Below are 19,313 nucleotides of genomic sequence, written 5' to 3'. Positions count from 1 at the left end.
AGCTCTCTATCTTGGTCTTAATTTGCACAGCATTTTATCCTTCTCCTTTGGCTTCTATCACACTCTGCCTTGTATTGCAGGCAACAATCTAACTTCTTAAACCCAAAGGTGAGATTCTTGGGAACAGGAAAGATACTTTACCCTGGGGGATTATTTTCTCCCTCGAGGCTAGTCTGTGAATCTAATCTAGTCTCCTACCAGGAGAGAGAGACATCTCAGCCTGCTACCAGTGCTATTTGTCCTACACATCCCAATGTCTCTATTGGGTTTGAGTGGACATGGAGTTAAGATCAGAGCTCATCACCAAAACTCATCAAACAGCCTCTAAGGTAGCTAGATCCGTCTCGGTCTCCTCATGGGCAGAATCGGAGGGAGCTGAGTTTGTCCTTTTGTCATTTCACAGAGGCATTCTTACCACCGCTCACACTATGATCCTCCACCGAGCCGACAGGCTGGAGGTCTGCCCCGCTTTCCTGGGGCCAGAAGTCACCGGGGAGCACTCATGGATTCACAGCAAGCCTCGGGGACCATTGTACAGATCGTCATCAATAACAAACACAAGCATGGACAAGGTAAGGGACAGGCTTCTTTGGTACCACACCCAGTCGGGGCCTCAGCGGCCCCAGTCTTTGGAGGGCTGGAGCTGGGAAAAGACCCTTTATCCGGGCATATCAGACATTCCCACATGGATCACTTAGCATCCAGTCTACCATGCTAGTGTGGACAAGCAGCTCCAGGGGACTGTCAGTCCAAAGGCCATAGTTTATATTTCAGGCATATCTGTCCTTACTTAAGGACAAATGGTGAGAAAGCAGTGAATCTAATGCACCATCCAGCATTTTATCCCTTGCCCCTGGGGGTTGAAAGTCGTTTGGGAAAGTTCACTGGGGCTTTAACAAGATGAAAGGTGGTTTGTTTTCCATCCAGACACCCAATATTCAAAGGTACTCAGCTCTAAACGCTTCTAAATTTCTCATCGGAAAAAAAATAAATAAATTTCTCATCGGAACCTTAGAAATAGCAATTCTTATCCCTCATTGCCCCAGCTTCTCCTGGGACTCTTGTTGAAGGTACTTATTCCAGGCTCCACACGCAGGGATTCTAACTCATAGGAGGAGATTATGCTTAGAAATGAATAATCCAGTGAGAAATCCAGAAACCTCCTGGCTGAGCCACAGGCAGACTGATTAGGTTAGTACCACTGTGTAGCACACTCAGATGACCAGCAGACTACAGCAGGCACCCACACGAATCCACAGCCCCGTTCCCTCCTGCACATAGTTCTCCACCGAGACCCTGCACTGCACTTCCCTACCCCACCAGTAGTGGGATGGGGTGAGAAATTCAATCAAACAATTGACTACTTCTTACTTTTCTAGGCATCCTGTCAACCAGCTCATCAGAGCACAAGCTCAGCTGATTCCTTATTATGAAACCACAAACATGTTTTGTTTCCTTTAAAAGAAAAACAAATCAAAGGCAGTTCTCTGAATGGGTTAAAAGTAATAAATTATTAAACCAAATGATTGAATAACATGGGTGAAAAACAATCCGTTAAAAGAACCCCTACTATAAATCTCAACAAAGCTAGTCAGGCCAAAGCTAGTTGATCACATCTGTTACTAGTTAGATGTAAATTTCAGATTACAGATTTAAAAAAAATTTAATTGCTTTTGAAACTAAGAGGCTTAAAAGAAGAACATTCAAAATAAAACTCTTAATAAAAAATGGTGATGTATTAGCAGAATTGGAAATATTTACTATTGATCTGGGTTTGATTTGAAATTTATTATTTTGAAATTCCAAGGCATTCTGATATGAGTTTATGAAAGGAGGAGGAGGAGTTTAGGTAAAGATGCAGTTTGATTTTCAATCCTAAATTGACTTGAATAGATTCCATTTGCTCTGAAAGAATTTCAAAGTCTTAAAAAGCAGGAGGGGAAATGGACTTTGAAAAATCCTAAATCCCATAATTTCCACAGACCTCTTCATTTTCAGGGCAGAGGCTCATCCTTTCATTTCTCCATGGCCTACAAAAGCCCCAGCTGGCTTACATTTATTCGTTACCCCGTTGATTTGGACTCAGTCATTCTCTCCTGACCTTTTTCTATTATAGTTCATTGGAGAGTCACTTGTCCCCACCTCCAACTCCCAACGCCCCAGCTGGATGACTCAAAACCATCTTGAGAATTTGTTGGTGAGGAGAAGGCTGCGTTTTACCCTAGAGAAGCGATCTCACTGTATTGCCTTTCAGAGTGTAGGCTCTTACTTAGTCTGGATGATTCCCCTAGTCCAAGTGTTTAGGGGAGAGGTAACCTGGCTCTCCATCACTGTGGGTCCTGCCTGCCGTGCTCCTATCCCTCCTGCTGATAGCATACTCCTCTGAGATACATCTCCTCTGTCCCTTGCTAGACCCCAAGAGGAGAAACAATAAGACCCCATCATTCTTATCTGCACCCACGTGATCCTTGTCCAGAAGGGAATGCCACTGTCTGGCGAGGAGAGAGAAGAGGGATGGACGGGAGAGAGAACAACACATCTGGTCCATCTTGTCCTGTGATTCCATCCTCACTTTATCTCTCTGTAATTCGGTTCTTCTCTGGTTTAGGTTCTTTGAAATCTTTACATAGATTGACCTGTTAGAATGCCTAGTACTCGAGCAGCTCTTGCAGAGGATAGGAAAAGGCAGCCAACATCATCCATATTTCCTAATGTGACCCAGTGGACTTGATGAGAAAGAAATAGCCCAGTGAGTCATCCTTCTGAGGCCATTGTCTTGCAGCCAAATCAGTCAGTTCCTAGAAACGCCCCAAGTGGGGCTCCTTCTCCCACCCTCGCCCCTCCTTAAGTGATAGGAACCACCCTAGAGATGTTGTTGATTTCAATGCCTACAGGTCTCCCCGGGTATGATGAGGTGATGGGAATAATGAGAAACACACCCAGTCCCCGTCATGGCTGGAAATCTCCAGAATGTCTCAGCACTTTCCAAAAGGAGAGAACTCATTCTCAGACCTCCCTGTTTGCAGCGTGGGCAGGTCTTACACCGGAGCCTAGCTCTGTGCCTTACCTTAGGAGTCAGATATGTTTTGGTTGGTTTGCACTGAAGGTTGTTCCTCTGACCCTTTCCCTTCATAGGCCCCACGGCCTACAGCCCAAATGCTTGTTCTTGCAAGCCCCAGCACCCCCCCCCCCACTGAAAAACCATGGAGCTGGTGCCTTCTCTTCCACTCAATAAATGTGAGACCACCAAAGGGTAGCTGGAGGGCAGGCAGTGATTCACTGTAGCCAAATCTCTACAGTCACTATGAAGAGATGGGATATTACCAAAAGATTAGAGGCAAAAAAGGTTGCCTTCCACCATTTACCCAGGAGGGGTGGGTCCTTTCCCTTTCAATCTTGTCTCAGCAACTTCTTTCCCATGTTAGAGAGTAAGCTAGCACTATTAATCTTCATACCCACCTGTGTTACTAGATCAGATTCTCACAGCATTTGACCTTCTGAAGGGATTTGCTTCAGGATCTGGAAAAACTCAGAACTTCGAGAAGAGCAGTAGTGTTTGCTTCTAGCCTCCCTGGGCAGCGAACCTTCCTGGGAGATTTTCATGCCTAGAAGCACATCCACACTTGGGCCATCCCAATCCTCTAGGAACTGCAGGTCTGAATGCAGCATTCTAGCGGAAGTTCCTTATCAGACACCCAGGACACATAGAACTCTGCTTTCATGCACCCATTCATTCCTCCATTTAGAAGATATTTATTGATGGCCTACTATGTGTCAGGCCCTTGTGGGCATCCAGAGGCCTGTTGGAGATCTGGAATAATTGCTGACAGTGGAAAAAGGCCCACACTCTTTGGTTACAGAAGCTGCTCTGTGAACCTATCTCTATGGCCACAACAAGAATGAAGGATGCTTGATGTCTTAAGGGGTTCAGGGCTTGGGCTCTGAGTACAGGGGCCCATTTCAGCTCCCTAGCCTTTAATTTCCAGTCCTGCGTTCTCTTCCAGTGTGTGTTTCCAATGGAAAGACCTATTCCCATGGCGAGTCCTGGCACCCAAACCTCCGGGCATTTGGCATTGTGGAGTGTGTGCTGTGCACTTGTAATGTCACCAAGCAAGAGTGCAAGAAAATCCACTGCCCCAATCGATACCCCTGCAAGTATCCTCAAAAAATAGACGGAAAGTGCTGCAAGGTGTGTCCAGGTAAAAAGGCAAAAGGTGCGTTGGTTGGAAGCCCTGCCTTTGGTTGACCAAGATTCCCCACATAGTCATCCTCAATGTTCTTTGAGCATCAGAAACCTGCCATGTATTTGTAACAGTGATAGTTCTACTAATAACTAATAAGGAGCTATATTCGCTCCCCTTTTGAAGGGCTGATAAGGTGGTTGCTTGGAAGACATTGACTTACCAGAAATTGGCTGGGGATTTGCTTGTGTCTACCACACCTCTGAACCCATGTAGCCATAAAGACTGAACTTAAACCTTGCTTTTCTAAATCCTAGAGAAGTTAGGTTGTTGTGATTATTAGGAAGGACAATAGCCTCCTTCGCTAATATCACCATTTAACTTGTCAAAGCACAATTACTTCCATTTTCTCTTGCAGACAGGATTAGAAATGGGTGAGGTACAGTGGAAGGAGAGTGGGTTCTGGTCCTAAGCTGCTGTGTGACTTTGGAAATGTGCCGGATCAGTTGATATCCAAGCTTCCTCAGATACTAAAATCCTATGATATTATCATTTCTCTATTAAAGAAAAGAAAATTAAGGTGTATAAAGTGAAGTGACTTGCCCAGAGTCACAGAAATAGATAATAAAACCAAGGCTTGGAACCCAGGTCACTTCCAGCCCATTGTTTTTTCTAGGCCAGTAGAAGATGTGAAGTGTTTGTTTGTTTGTTTTTTTAATAAAGGTAATCAATTAGTTAAATTGTGGTTTTGACACATGAGCTAGAGAAAAACACAGTCCATAGTATTGGGGTTGACAGAGTACTGGATTGGTGATCAATCATTCTGGCCCTGGCTCTGCCACCGGTTTCCTGTGGGACCTAGAATGAGTTACTTCACCTCTCTGAGCCTCAGTTTCTTTCTCTGTAAAAAGAGAGTTAGAGTAGATTTCTTATGGCTTTTCCAGCTCTAACATTCTAGGACTGAATGAATTAGTCACTTCCAGGCACATGAATTTATCATTTCTTATGTTTACTTACAAAGCATTATTGTAAACATAGATTTTTAAAAAAGAACAAATGTTTTTAAATGTAGGCAAAGAGTTAAATCATTTATCATTTATACAATTTAGGCAATTCCTCATGAGTAGCAGGTAAACACAAACTTAGTCAATGTATTTTGAGCATCTTCATGTAGGCCAATGGTTCCCAAACTTCTCTGCACATTGGAATCCCCAAGAGAGCTTCTAAAAATACCTATGTCTCATCCCCAGTGATTATGAGTTAAGTCATTTGAGGTGTAGCCTGGGGTTTGGAATTTTAGAAGACCCCCAGGCCTTCTTATCTGTAATTTGCAGACAACTTTGGGAACCACTGCCGGAGGCTCAGGTTGGTTTATAGTCTTGCTAATCAAAGTATGGTTTCTGGACCAGCAGTGCCTGGGAGCTAGTTAGACAGGCAGATTCTCAAGTCCCACCCCAGACCAACTGCATTTTAACAAGGTTGCCCAGGTGATTCCAATGCAAATTAAAGTTTGAGAAGCACTGATTTATAGCACAAACAAAATCTTTCTTAATGCAACAACCTTCGTCTTCCAAAGTAAAGGAGGCAACATGTGGGTAGGGAGGCCAGGAGCTATCTGATATGGAGTGAAGGATTGCGGCATTAAGGTTGATGATGAGAGATACTTAGTAGGGACAGGGAGACAGCACATTCTGCAGACATGAACATGGCGGCCACCCAGCCACGATGACCTTATAACTTCCAAGTTTACTATCTCACTGGAACCCCAAGCCTTTTAGTGTCACTTAGAAGTAGGTCCACCAATACAGTGTTCTCTCCTGTCAAGGGTCTAACACCTAGAATCATAAAAGTAATACAACAAGATAATTGCAGACACAAATTAATAGTTACCTAGACTACCCAGGTAAGTTAAACCCTCCCACTATGTAATATTCCAGTTTGAATCTCACACCTTCAAACCAAATCCCATTTCTGTGTATGGTTAGGATTGGATGGGTGTAGGTGATTCAAACAAGGGGGAAGGAGCCAAAAGAATGTGAGCACAGGACACAGAACAAGTGTTGCCTTTCAGATTAGTGACATTTATTCAAATCTTTATGTTTATCTTTTTCTAAAAAATTTTTATTGATTTTAATTGGAGGCTAATTACTTTGCGATATTGTGGTAGTTTTTGCCATACATCAACATGAATCAGCCATGGGTGTACATGTGTTCCACCTTACACTCTTTGGCTAAGCAGTTCTACTAGAAATCCAAAGAAAGTGATCAGAGACATACAGATATATACAAACAAGGATTTTTACTGCAGTGCTGTTTACCATAGTGAAATATTAGAAAGAACCTGAAAGTCCACCAGCGTGGAAATGGTTACATTAATTATGGTACATCTGCACTGTGGTGTATTATACAGCCATTAAAAATCACCATAGAACAGGATTTAATGACACAGAAATACGCTTGCAATACATCTATTAAGTACAAAGAACAAGCTACAAAACAATCTGTAGTTATGATCCCACTACTTGTGTTTATGGATAGCATTGATAATATGCTTAGACCAAAAAAAAAAAAAAACTGGAAGGACATATGGCAGAATGTAGCAGTGGCCATCTTAGGGTGACTGGATGATGGGCAATTCTTATTTTATTCTTTTTGTTTATCTGCATTTTCTAAATTTTCAGCAGTAAATGTGTATGACTTTTATAACTAGAAAAAGAAATAAAGGCTTTTATTTTTAAAAACTGCTCTCAGAATCCCAATTGGCAATATCTTAAAGAGTCTCATTGACTAAACCTGTTTCTCTGGAAGAGTGGCTTTTCCCACTTTCCCACACTGCTCAGACATGTAGAGATGGCAGACTTACTGGCCAACATGGAGGAGAGAGTGTCTTGTCCCATTCTGTCACCTGCCCTCAGTGGGCCACACACGGGTGTCTGTGAATTGTAAGTTTCCTCTGATACTCATGTTTCCCTCCAAGAGTCGCTAGCCACAGAGGTGACTTCAGAGCCTCAAGGGCCGTGCACTTGTTCATGCAGCATGCAATTTGGAAACACATATTCTGTGCCTACTGTGTGCAAGACACGGTTCCAGGCACTGAGAATAGGGAGATAAAGCAGACAGACGCAGGCTACTTGCCAGCAATGCTCCTCACATCCTGGCAGGAGAAGAAAGACAATGAACACAAAACTATAAGGTAATTTTCTGTGGTGCTGAGTACTGGGAAGAAAAAAAAAAACAACACAGAGATCAGGTAAATGGGACAGGCAGGGTGGAGCATTTTCAAAAAACTGCTAAGGGCCAGCTTCTATGAAGAATGATGTTGAGTAGAGTCCTGAATGATGTGAAGGGGTGAAAAGGGGAAGGTCATGACATCCTCGGCCTCTTAAACAATGACATAGAACTCAGAAGAAAAGGAATAAAGGAGTGAGCAGGGAAGAGATTGACAGAAGAAAGAAGAGTAAATTCAGTTATTCATGCTGAGAATGGAAAAGAGAGAAAATTTGCAAATGATTCAGCCAAAAATTTTCTTAGAACAAATGATTGCAGGGCCCTCCAGTAACAAAGCAAGGTCAAAATATAGGATGTGAGTTTCACCTCTCTCTCGTCTTTGCTCTGGTGGAAGCTGGCCTTGCTTTATGTATCAGTGGCCATCTTTGGAGTTGTGTTGGACTTCTACTGCCTGAAGTTTCCCCAACTCACTCTCAACCCCACCATACCACCCCAATACCTGGAATTCCCATAATGACACATTCCTTTTGGGTTACAGCAGGAAAAGCTTAAGACTTAAAGCTTGTTTCTCAGGCTGGGATAATACTGATAAATCTGCATCAGTCATCCCCACTTCCGTAAGGAATGGTTTCTCAGTTTCTTAGTTCTGGAGAGCTCAGGACATGAATATTCTCATGGAAAGTGGTAATGGCCAGAAATGACTTCAGGCGTGTCATTCTTCCCTGGAGGAAAATGAAAGTAGGTGAACACGCAGTGATCAGGAAGCCCCTTGAAGTGAAGGGTGTGGAATGAAGAGGTTGCCTGGCAGGTACTTCAAAAGACACACTCTGTTTATTTACTCTTAATATTTTCACGTGCCAGCCTGGGTGAGTCACTAATGGATTTTGTTGTTTGTCGATCCCTTGTAGTGAGTAAATTAAGCTCTTGGAGGGGAGGGGTTGTGGGACAGGATGACTTTTCTGGACACTGGGAGAAATTTTTAGCATATTATAGGTACTTGCAGTCCCTTCATGGATTTCTTATGGCAGTTATAGCTATAGCTGGTGAGCAGGATTTAACACATGAACCAGGCTCTCATTCTAAAGCTGGTAATTAATACACAGAGGTTCCTGTATACTCCGTGACCTCTTCCCCGCTCCACTCATTTGGAAAGTGCTAGCACACATCCCTTAATTACCTAGCATTTCACCAAAAAAGACCAGCCCACCAAGTAATTAAATTACTGAAAAGAAAGACAAGAGGGGAAAGCAAGCTTGACTCTAGGATAATCTGCAAATTGTGTAATACAACCTGGAGTCACCCAGAGAAGACTAGGATTTTGTCCTTATAGTGCCCAAATGGTGGTGGGAATGGGAGAGGTAATCAGGTCAGCAAGAGACATGCAATAGCAATTTGATTACAAACTCTAGTCCAGATGCGTCTGATGGGGTAAGAGTGAATCCCCCTAATTAGAGTCACGGGTCCAAAGCACTCAACACCCAATACTTTCATCAGATGTTCTTACAGATGGCTTCTGCACATATTCAAAATCTGTCAGGGTGTCCTCAGCTTTTCTTTGTTGTTCCTGATTTGAGCGTTACGCTTTAAATACACAGCCGAAGAGGGTGTTCATTATGAGGCCAATAAGAACTTAACTCACTGATAACCAACCAAGGGCAAATTCTTTTGGTAGGGGGCTGAGGAAAGAGGAGCGTAGAGCAGAAGGAGTAAGGGGGATGGTATCCCTATGCCTGGAAGTTGAAATCCAGCAATTTAGTTTATACTTTAAATGATCCATAGTTGAGGGATTTGACCAATTTTTTTGTGTCTTCCAACCGTTCATTTGGCATAGTGTACATATGACTAATCTGACATCTAGGTTTTGGCACCGGTGTTGATCTGGTATTAGCATTCCCCTTGAAAACAAATCAAAGAGCATTCAGAAATGTCAGGCCAATTTGGATAGATCCTTTGGGCAAGTATATGCACATAAATGAGTGTCATAAATGTTTTCTAAGTATACCTAAATGATGTCAGGGAAGTTAACCAAGGCCTTTCATCAGCCCATTCCTTGGGTTTCTGTTGGCCAACCATGATCCTGACCCAGCATGGAAAATCCTCTGTTCCTTTAAGTGCCCAGCACCTTTGTATCTGGTCACATTCTTCCTCTTCGTGAAGCTCCACTTTTCAAGTTTGGGGCTGGTGTTCTGTCATCACGTGGACTTAAAGGTCATGTGCTCTTTTGTGATCTGGTGACTGTTACAGGGGCAGTGAAATGTTGGTGGGATTTCTATCTCTGTAGGAATGTCCTTGTAGATTGTCCACTTTTGATGCTTGTGCAGTGCTATGAATGCTGAGATTACATAAATTCAGAGGTTTGCTTTGACTTTTGGAAAACCATGACAAGTCTCTACTCACTTCCTGATTCCAGAAGAACTTCCGGGCCAAAGCTTTGACAGCAAAGGCTACTTTTGTGGAGAAGAAACAATGCCCGTGTATGAGTCTGTGTTCATGGAGGATGGGGAGACCACCAGAAAAATAGCACTGGAGACAGAGAGACCGCCTCAGGTAGAGGTCCACGTTTGGACCATTCGAAAAGGTGAGCCAGACGACATTAATCTCTTGTTATTGTTGTTGTTGTTGTTTTGTAAGGGGGACACAGGGAAGGAAGGGAAGAGTCACTTTCATTTTTCTTCAACCTGTTCCCCTGTTTCAGTCAGAAGATTTCCCATTTGCTTAGAAATGAACACATGACTCATACAGTTGCTATTGTCGCCTTTAACTGTGACCTGGGCTAAAAAGTAAGTATTGACCATAGGGGTTTGTTGTCTTTCGCACACAACCAAGGCTGGAGGAGTGGTTCTTAACCCTGGCTGCACATCGGACTCATCTGGGAAGGTTTTTATGTACCCAATGCCTGATCCTACCCACAGAGAGTCTGACTAATTGTCCAGGAGTGGGGCTTGGGCTTAAGGGTTTGTTCAGAAAGCTCCACAGGTGATTCTAGTGTACAGCCGGGATTGTAAACTTTGCAAATGTAGTCTACTATTGTTTCCAAGATGAAACTTAACAAACATGAAAAATGCATTCATTCAGTGCCAAGCAGAGTCTCGAATCATACTGGGACCTCTTGCCTCAAGAACATTATAGTCTCACTGCAGGGACAATCCCAGGCATGAGATCCCATTCCTTTCCTGATTACTCACATTGACTACCCAAGCAAGCCACATTCTGTTCATTGTGAACCTACATCTATTCAAATCATCCCATAGCTACAAGACTAAGGCTGATCTAGTCTGGTCAAGTTTTCAAGGACTCCAAGTGTAGAGGTGACATTTCAATTGGGAAATAATGCACATCCTTTTGCAACTGGATCCCACCTAAGGCTCGAGAGTGCTCAAACTTGAGTAAGTTTCGACATCACGCAAGGTGCTAGGGTAAGACACAGCTACCTTGCCCCATCCAAGAAATGTGAGTGCAGTCAGCCAAGGGGAGTATCTAAACACTTGCGTTTCTAACAAATAGCCGGATGATGCTGCTACAGGCAGTACTTGGACCCATCCTTTGAGGAACAACTGCTCTAGTATTTCTGAACCTTTTTTGTCTCCCTTCTTTCTCAGAAGAACAGGAACTTCTCTCTACCCTTTAAAAATATGCTAGAACACACATATAAGGCTCAGCACTGTTTACTTTTGCTTTTGACCTAGGAATGTTGGTTTGCCATCTCTAACTCCTTAGCTCCTTAGTCACCAGGACTAAGCACTCTTCTGTTGGCTTCCCTACTGGCATTGCCCCACAGAGGGGTGTGGATGCTTTTCAACTGGTTACTATCACCTCTAAACAACCTGTTGTACACAACCCTGGGTCATCAAAGATCTGTGCACGCTGGACAGAGGAGAACCCAGGTTCCATGTCTGCTGCTCCCTGTAGACCTCTGGAGGATTATTTAAGTGGGCTGGTAACATTGCTCCTTAACTGCAAGGCAGTTTTCTATTGTTCGCATGTTATTCTGATGAAAGCTATTTGGGCAAGGTTGAGACTGTGGGAGCCCGGTTATTTTCACTCTGCCCATTTTTATAAAGGAAAGCAAAAGGAGCTATGATTGTTTCCCAAAGGAAAATATGCTTTCTGGGGAGTTTAGGAAGTGGGATGGCGTCTCCATTTACACAAATGACCCGTGTGCAAAGCCCGCTTCAAGTTCTCACTGCCGAGCCAGGGGGGCAGCCCAGTGGCTTGGCAGGGACATAGCCAACTCAGACTGGGGGCAAGGGCAGAATGCCTTTGGCTACAGAAACTCCAACCAGCACCCATGCTTGATTCCCCATGGCTTTCCCCAGGAATGCGTCCCACGGTCAGCAGCTCTATCTCCCTTATCTCCATCCTCTGGAGAACCAGGGGGAAGGTCAGTGAGTCAAGAAAACAAAAGCAGTTATTTATAACCCTTGAGCCAACCAAGTTCCTAGTTAAGCACATTATACAGCCCAGCTCGAGACTCCTAAGCCCCAGTAATGAGATGATATGCTTAGCTCAAGCAGAAAACAGCGTTGCTGGTTCCAGACAGCACCTTACCACCTGCCTGATTTTTTGCTTGACCCCAGGCATCCTCCAGCACTTCCATATTGAGAAGATCTCCAAGAGGATGTTTGAAGAACTCCATCACTTCAAGCTGGTGACCAGGACAACACTGAGTAAGTGACAACTGTCTTCACTACTCCTTGGAAAACACATCTAGTTTTCCACGTCTTGTCTCCCCAACTGAAGTACCGGCTGTGTTCTCACTGAACAGGAGCAATGCTCCACATCAACTCCAATCCAGATGTGGAGACCTCACAGCTGGAAAGCTATGATCTCACTGATGGGGCTGAGAGAGACAGAGAGAAGATGACCGCATATCGATTCTTGGGTTGTCTCAAAGCTCTGTTTGACTCCTTGGAACTGCCCTGGGTGGTCATGTTTCTTTAAAACCACTCAAGCCTAATAGCAACTCTCCCACTTTCTATGCTAGGTGGAGCCTTGGACTAGATCCTGCTAGGCACTGTGGGAGGGTAGGAGGTGGGGGGAGGGAGTGAGAGGACTTCTAAAGGAATAAAAGGCACAGAATTTCTATCCACTGGGAATTCTAATGGGTGAGACAGAACATGAAAGTGCATTCATTATGAATTAGTATACTTCTGAAGAGTTAAATACCTAAGTGTTCAGGGGAATCTGCGAAAAACAATGAGATGAGAGCCAGGTGGGCTTAGTCGGGGAGGAGGTGGGTTTTGAAAGAGAAAGGTGTGACTGGGCAACAGGTCAGGAAATCAGTCCAAGAAGAGGGTACAGCCTGAGAGAAGGCTCAGACAAGAGCAAACAAGAAATGTGGGTGTGGGTGACAAAGAATCACAAAGGCCACATAGGTTGCACAGAAAGATGAAACAAGTGGAGGTAGGAACTAGAGGGCCTGGAAGAAGCCAGTGAGAAGTTGAGATAGCAGGCAAGGAGCATGGGTAGTTGCTGCAAACTTATACACAGTGTATCAAGTGTATGAAGATGGTGCCTTGGAAAGATGTTTCTTGGCTCTCAGATGCATTTATTAAGCCTGTATGACTTTGAGAAGCCTTATTCTAAAGAAGCCAGTTGTTGTTGTTCCATTGCTCAGTCACATCCGACTCTTCGTGAGCCCATTGACTGCAGGATGCCAGGCTTCCCTGTCTTTCCTTGCTCAGATTCATGGCCGTTGAGTCAGTGATGCCACCCAACCATCTCATCCTCTGTTGCCCCCTTCTCCTGCCCTCAGTCTTTCCCAGCATCAGGGTCTTTTCCAGTGAGTCGGCTCTTCACATCAGGTGGCCAAAGGATTGGAGCTTTAGCTTCAGTATCAGTCCTTTCAATAAATATTCAGGATTGATTTCCTTTAGGATTGACTGGTTTTATCTCCTTAGAGTCCAAGGGACTGTCAAGAGTCTTTTCCAGCACCACAGTTCAAAAGCGTTAATTCTTTGGTGCTCAGCCTTCTTTATGGTCCAACTCTCACATCCATACATGACTACTGGAAAAACCATAGCTTTGACTAGATGGATCTTTGTTGGCAAATTGATATATGCCACACTAAGAAGTTGTACTTGATCTCCAGACCAGAGAACCCCAGTGGGGGTTTTGAAGCAAGTGAATGTTGCATTCATATCTGGTTTTTAGAAAGTGGTACTTGCTATATGGGGTGGAAAGTGGGTTTCTAGCGAGAAAGCTGGTGATTGTCTATAGGAAGCTGTTAGACTGTATTAAGTCAGTTAGACAGGGGAGGAGGGGTCCCTGTGAGGGGCTGAAGTTACACCATCAAGATCAGGAGCAAAGAGAAAGATGAGTTTAGAATGACTCCAGTATTAGCAACTTTATAGATTGAGTGAAGAGTAATAACCATTCACCAGTAGGAAACTAGAGAATGAGAATTGGTGAAAAAATGAGTTTTATTTGGAACATGTTTGAAGTCCATCTGAGCAGAGTTATCCAGTAGGCATCTGGACATAGGATTGGTAAGGTCAAGTGTTTATTCTGCAGGAGATGAGTAGACAACTAACTGGACGGTAGGAGAATTCAAACAGAGTTGGAAGTTCCTGTGAGTCGGGAATAAAGGAGGCAGAGTCTAGGATCCCACAATCAATAATGTGACTTTTGAAATTACCAATTAATTTCAGAGAACATATTTTTGTTCATACTATGAGCCAGGCATTGTGCTAGGCACTGGGGCACTTGGAAGATGGTTTAAGCAAACTCTTCCCATCTCAGTTAGGATTGGGGGTGTATAATGGAGGTAGATGATGTGTTCCTTTGTGTGCAGCTGAAGGTGGTGGGTGATGAGATGATCCTGCAGAGTCACCTGGGGACAGAGAAGTACAAGCCTGACCCTGTGTATAATTTGCCTGTCATCCTGGTGCACTGCAGGGCTTCGATGGAAGCTGCTTTCTTACATGACCCATCTCCCCTTTCCCATCAAATCTGAGAGACTGGGGAGAAGTGAAGAATCCAAGTGAGAGAGGAGCAGCAAGATGGGAGGCTATAAGGAAGGGGGGACATGATCTCCTGTGGTGAGAGAAAGAAAAGAGGTTCAATGTCAGTTCTGGATTAAGACGAGCTTGCTGACCTTGGACAAGTGGTTCTCCAAGTGGCAACATTATGGGGATGAAAGGAAGACTGAAGAGGGTATGCAGGTGGGCGTTTTGTTAGGAAGCCTATTTGCCAGAGCAGGATGATAGCAGGGGAAGGCAGATCATGCCACGGAGTGACCAGGAAAGTTAGAAAAGGGATGGTTCAGAGACATCCGGTGGTTTCCAGCGCTCAGCACAGGGCACACGCTCAAAACCACTTGCTCAGTTAGCATGGCTGGAGGGAGGATAGAGAAGTTGGTAGGGACACATTGGAAATGTGGGCAGTTCTGGGGGAGGGGGGAAGAAAACAGGGACTGGAAGGCGACCAGAATAAGGATGACAGGAAACAGAAGGGATGCAGTTGTGTTCTCCCAGAGCAGAGAGGGGTCCCCTGGTGGATGTGATGCTGGAACTCTCTGCAGAGCCATAGGAGCAGGGGAGGCTTGCTAAGGGCGGGATGAGGCCAGCATGTGGGCATAAGACAAAGGAGAGGGGAGAGTTGTTTTTTTTTTTCTTTGTATATACTAATCAAGTTTAATGACAAGTAAATTTAAAAAAAAAAGATTGACTCAGTCTAAAATAGATCAATAGATGAAGCAAGCACTATTTTACCAGTTCTTTGCAAAGGGCCTTCAAATATCTATATTCTCATTCTTAGCATTTAGTATCCGTTTAAATATATCTAGAGTGCTTTTATTTTATTTTTTACTTGGAGGAAAATTGCTTTACAATGTTGTGATGGTTTCTGCTGTACAACAATGCAAATCTGTCATAATTATACATATGTCTCCTCCCTCTTGAGCCTCCCTCCCTCCCCCCGCTCCCACCCCCCTAAGCCATCACAGAACACCATGATGGGCTCCCTGTGTTATATAGCAACTTCTCACCAGCTATTTATTTTACACATCATAGTGTATATATGTCGATGCTACTGTCTCCATTTGTCCCACTCTCTCCTTCTGTCACTGTGTCAAGTCTGTTCTGCCTGCATCTCCATTCCTTCTCTGCAAATAGGTTCATCAGTACCATCTTTATAGATTTTATATATATATATATATATATTTATGTTAATATACGATATTTGTTTTTCTCTTTCTGACTTATGTCACTTTGTATAACAGGCTTTAGGTTCATCCACTTCACTGGAACTGAGAGGGGAGAGTTTTTGACAAAGGGTGGCAGGAATAAAGAAACGAGTAGTAAACAATCAAGTAACCCAAACTAATATTCAGGCCTCAGAGAGTAAGCCAAGCCCCAGGAATGCACCAGGTACAGGTCCCCAAAGTGCCTTATTTGACCTACTGCCACCTAAGAGCTAACGATCTTATAGTGAAGCAAGTCCTAAATGCTAACTAAGTAGACTGTAAAAATCCCAAGAATAACACTTAGGTTTTACTCTTGGGATTCTGACAAATGCTGTGTGTTGAAATGAAGACCCTGTGACCCATGTTCCATATCTGTCCCCAGGAAAGTGTTTCAGGGTCTGTTTTGCTGAAAGTTCATGACGCCTGTCTTCAAGCTCTCCTGGAGGATCTGTGAGCGTGCAGGGAAGGCTTGGGTGTGTCAGTTCTGCTCCTCATTGGCTCTGCCCTCCTCTCACATCTCTGGGCCACTTTGTGTTTGCCTTTTAGGCCAGTGGAAGATCTTCACTGAAGGAGAAGCCCAGATCAGCCAGATGTGTTCAAGTCGTGTGTGCCGAACGGAGCTTGAAGATTTGGTCAAAGTTTTGTACCTGGAAAGGTCTGAAAAGGGCCACTGTTAGACAAGACAGACAGTATTGGATAGAGTAAAGCAAGAAAACTCAAGCTGCAGCTGGACTGCAGGCTTACTTTGCTTAAGTCAACAGTGTCCTAAAACCCCAAACTCAAATGCAGTCAATTATTCACGCCGTGCACAGCATAACTTGCTCCTTTATTGGAGTGGTATGTCAGCCCTTAAACATCTCCTCCAAAGAGACTAAAAGAGTTTTGAATTCTCTGTGGGAGGAAGAGGGCTAGGACGCCACAACACTGCTCTAGTGTCTGGGAGAATCACATTTCTTTACAGGTTAAAGAGTAAACAAAACCCCTGGGTTTCTATCTAGAAAGTTATTCCAGTGAAAGAAAGAGAAGGGAATTGCTTAGTAGGAGTTCTTTAGTACAGAGAAAATATTAGTATGAAATTCTTCTCTTTAAAATTTAGAATGTCTTGTGTTTAAAAAAAACTTCCCATAGTCACACACACACACAGGTACACATACACGTGTGTGCACACACACACATACTGAACTACAGCCTTCATTCTGAGGCAAGACTAGTGTAGACTCTCCCCTTCTTTCCCTTGCCTGACTCCCAAGTAACTTGGAGGCAGTTGGCACCCAGGAGGCTAAATAAGGAGTTGTGAGCAGAAGGCCCTGCCCTTGGGTCGATGATGTGGTTGTTGATGGCACTGATTCTGGGAAAGAATAAGAACACTATTTCATGGCTGCCTTCACTTTGAGGTGGAAAAGAACTTTTACCTTATGACACCACTTCTCTTTTCTCCCTAAACCTCCATAAAGAAGTTAGAATTGAAAAAAAAAAGAAGTTAGAATTGAGTAAAACTTTTAGAAAGTGAGTCTACATAAAAGAAAATAATTATTTAAGAAAAGAGTTGCTAGAAGTCAGCAAGGTCAGCCATGTGTTTTCAAGTCAACAAAACTTACCAATTAACAGCTCAATCCTCACTTATTGTCCTGAAGTCATAGTTCTCTAGTCCAAAAATTTTAGTTAAATGATGAAATTCTAGAAGCTTCTTAAAAGGGCAGTTTCTCTTCTCCAATTACAGGAGTTGGTTTTTACTTGGCAAAGGGACTCCATCCTCCCAAGCTTCAGTTAGGAGAATTATCGCTCACTGGGGGAAATGGGGATTCTGATAACAATCCTTATCCTAAGCTTTCCTACCATTCTCCTCTCATGCACCAACCATGAATCTGAATCATGGATCCCAATGAGGGCTGCTCCAAAAATGTCTCTTTGAAGCCTAATACCAGAGCCCAAGTGATCCATTCTGAGGGATAACAATAAATTCTCCACAGCAGGAATCTCAAACCTGCTCTCTAGATTTATCTCCTCAGGGGGTGCCTGGATGAACTCTAGTGAATACTTAAATATTAAGGACCGAGAAATCCCATTTTTCCTACTCTGTGACCATAGGTAAGATGAACATTTTTTTGTTATTTGACACCAATAGGGAAAAATGTAAAAGGTCCGGTCTTTATGGCAACCTGGCATAAAGGAGTCTGTTCTCATCAAAGAGACACAGAGGCCTGGTGGCCAGGCCTTCAGGGGACCAGCCTCTCAGACACATTGTTCTCGAGAAGGGGAGGGGAAGGAAGGAGGACATCCAGAGTATTAGTGGTGGGGGTGTGGGGGTTGAACATTAAGCAGCTGCTGTCTCCCACCCAGAGGTGGCAGTATTTCCATAGTGTGGAACCAAGTCATTGGATACTGAGGCAGTGGTGATTCCTCTTCTGATGACTCAGCCCCAAAACCTTCCCACCCAGGTGTTCTCTGAAAGCTCAACCTAAAAGGAACACCCAGGGAGCTTCCCTAGATAGACTCTTGCCCGCAGGCGCCGGGACACACCTTGGCCAGGCGCAGTGTGAAGCAGGAGCTGGGGTGCTGGGCAAGGCCAACGTAGAAACCCTCCAATGTTCGGTGTCGCAGAGAGAAAAGAGGCCGAGCCGCCTGTACTTAGTAGAGAGGAATGGATGTGGTTCTTCTTGTGTATTTATTTGTACCATAAACACTTGGAATAAGCAAAGCCCATAAGTACCACTTAGCAGCTGTAGCCATTTTCTAGTTAACTCATGTAAACAAGTGAGAATAACATAACAGTATTACCCTTTCACTCTTCTCACAGGACATGTACCTAAATAGGGTACTTATTTATGTAGTCACTGTATTTCTGGATTTTTAAATTAATAAAATGTTCATTTGGAAAAATCCTGTGCAGGAATGTCATGTGAGGGATTGACTCTGGGCAGCACGGACCTTGGGCTGGGTAACCGGTGATGAGGGCCTGGCTTTTGCACACTCAGCCTGACACCCCTCTCACACTATAGCCTCATGGTTAGGAGTGAGAACTTTGCAGTCAGATGACCTGAGTTTTTAATCCCAGTTCCACACTTAGCAGCTGTATCAGTCACCCCAGTTATAAAATGGGGATGATAGTGGTACCGTCGACCTTTGCTTGCAATCTTGCAGTCAAATTTAATTCTGTCAGTTCATGTTAGGTGATTAAACTAGTGTCTGGTGCAGAGTGAACATTTACTCATGGCCATGAATGTTCAAAAATGGCATGGCACTGAAAATGGCCATTGATTTATGGCTTCTATTTAGGCCAAGACATTTAAGAGCCTGGGGACAGAAGGCCATTGACATGAGTTTCAAGAGGGCCTCAATTTTGGTCTGCTGCTAGGTGGCAAATTTGCATAGGGAACAAAGGAAAAGTATTGTCACATATTTCGATCCAGACTAAATTCCCTCAAACTCTTATACCAGCTAAATTAGTTCTATCACAGAAGTCAAGATACAAGAGATCTGCAATGTCAAATTATGTAAGGTCAGAAAAGGAGACTGTGCTTAGTTGCTCAGCTCTGTCTGACTCTTTGCAACTCTTTGGGCTATAGCCTACCAAGCTCTTCTGTCCTTGAAATTTTCCAGGCAAGAACACTTGAGTAGGTTGCCATTTCCTTCTCCAGAGGATCTTCCCAACCCAGGGATTGAACCCTCATCTCCTGTGTCTCCTGCACTGCAGACAGATTCTTTACCCTCTGATCTAT

General features: G+C 43.9%; 1 protein-coding gene across 8 annotated transcripts in view; it reads left to right on the top strand.

Moving 5' to 3' along the window:
- Window positions 1-18,474, top strand: part of CHRDL1 (chordin like 1) — a 127,757-nt gene extending 109,283 nt beyond the window's left edge. For 4 of the 8 annotated variants that reach the window (XM_043896700.1, XM_043896698.1, XM_043896702.1 and 1 more), the window contains exons 8-12: window positions 404-572; window positions 4,005-4,214; window positions 9,820-9,987; window positions 11,987-12,076; window positions 16,141-18,474. In XM_043896700.1, the coding sequence (XP_043752635.1) occupies window positions 404-572; window positions 4,005-4,214; window positions 9,820-9,987; window positions 11,987-12,076; window positions 16,141-16,271 (768 nt within the window). In that variant the 3' untranslated portion in view covers window positions 16,272-18,474. The remainder of the gene's footprint in view (window positions 1-403; window positions 573-4,004; window positions 4,215-9,819; window positions 9,988-11,986; window positions 12,077-16,140) is intronic. The other 4 variants (XM_043896704.1, XM_043896703.1, XM_043896705.1 and 1 more) reach the window with 2 other exon arrangements.
- The last annotated feature ends 839 nt before the right edge of the window (window positions 18,475-19,313 follow it).

This window comes from Cervus elaphus, chromosome X (assembly GCF_910594005.1).
Source record: "Cervus elaphus chromosome X, mCerEla1.1, whole genome shotgun sequence".
In the NCBI taxonomy this organism is placed as follows: Eukaryota; Metazoa; Chordata; class Mammalia; order Artiodactyla; family Cervidae; genus Cervus; species Cervus elaphus.
This window is presented reverse-complemented; position numbering and strand designations above follow the sequence as displayed.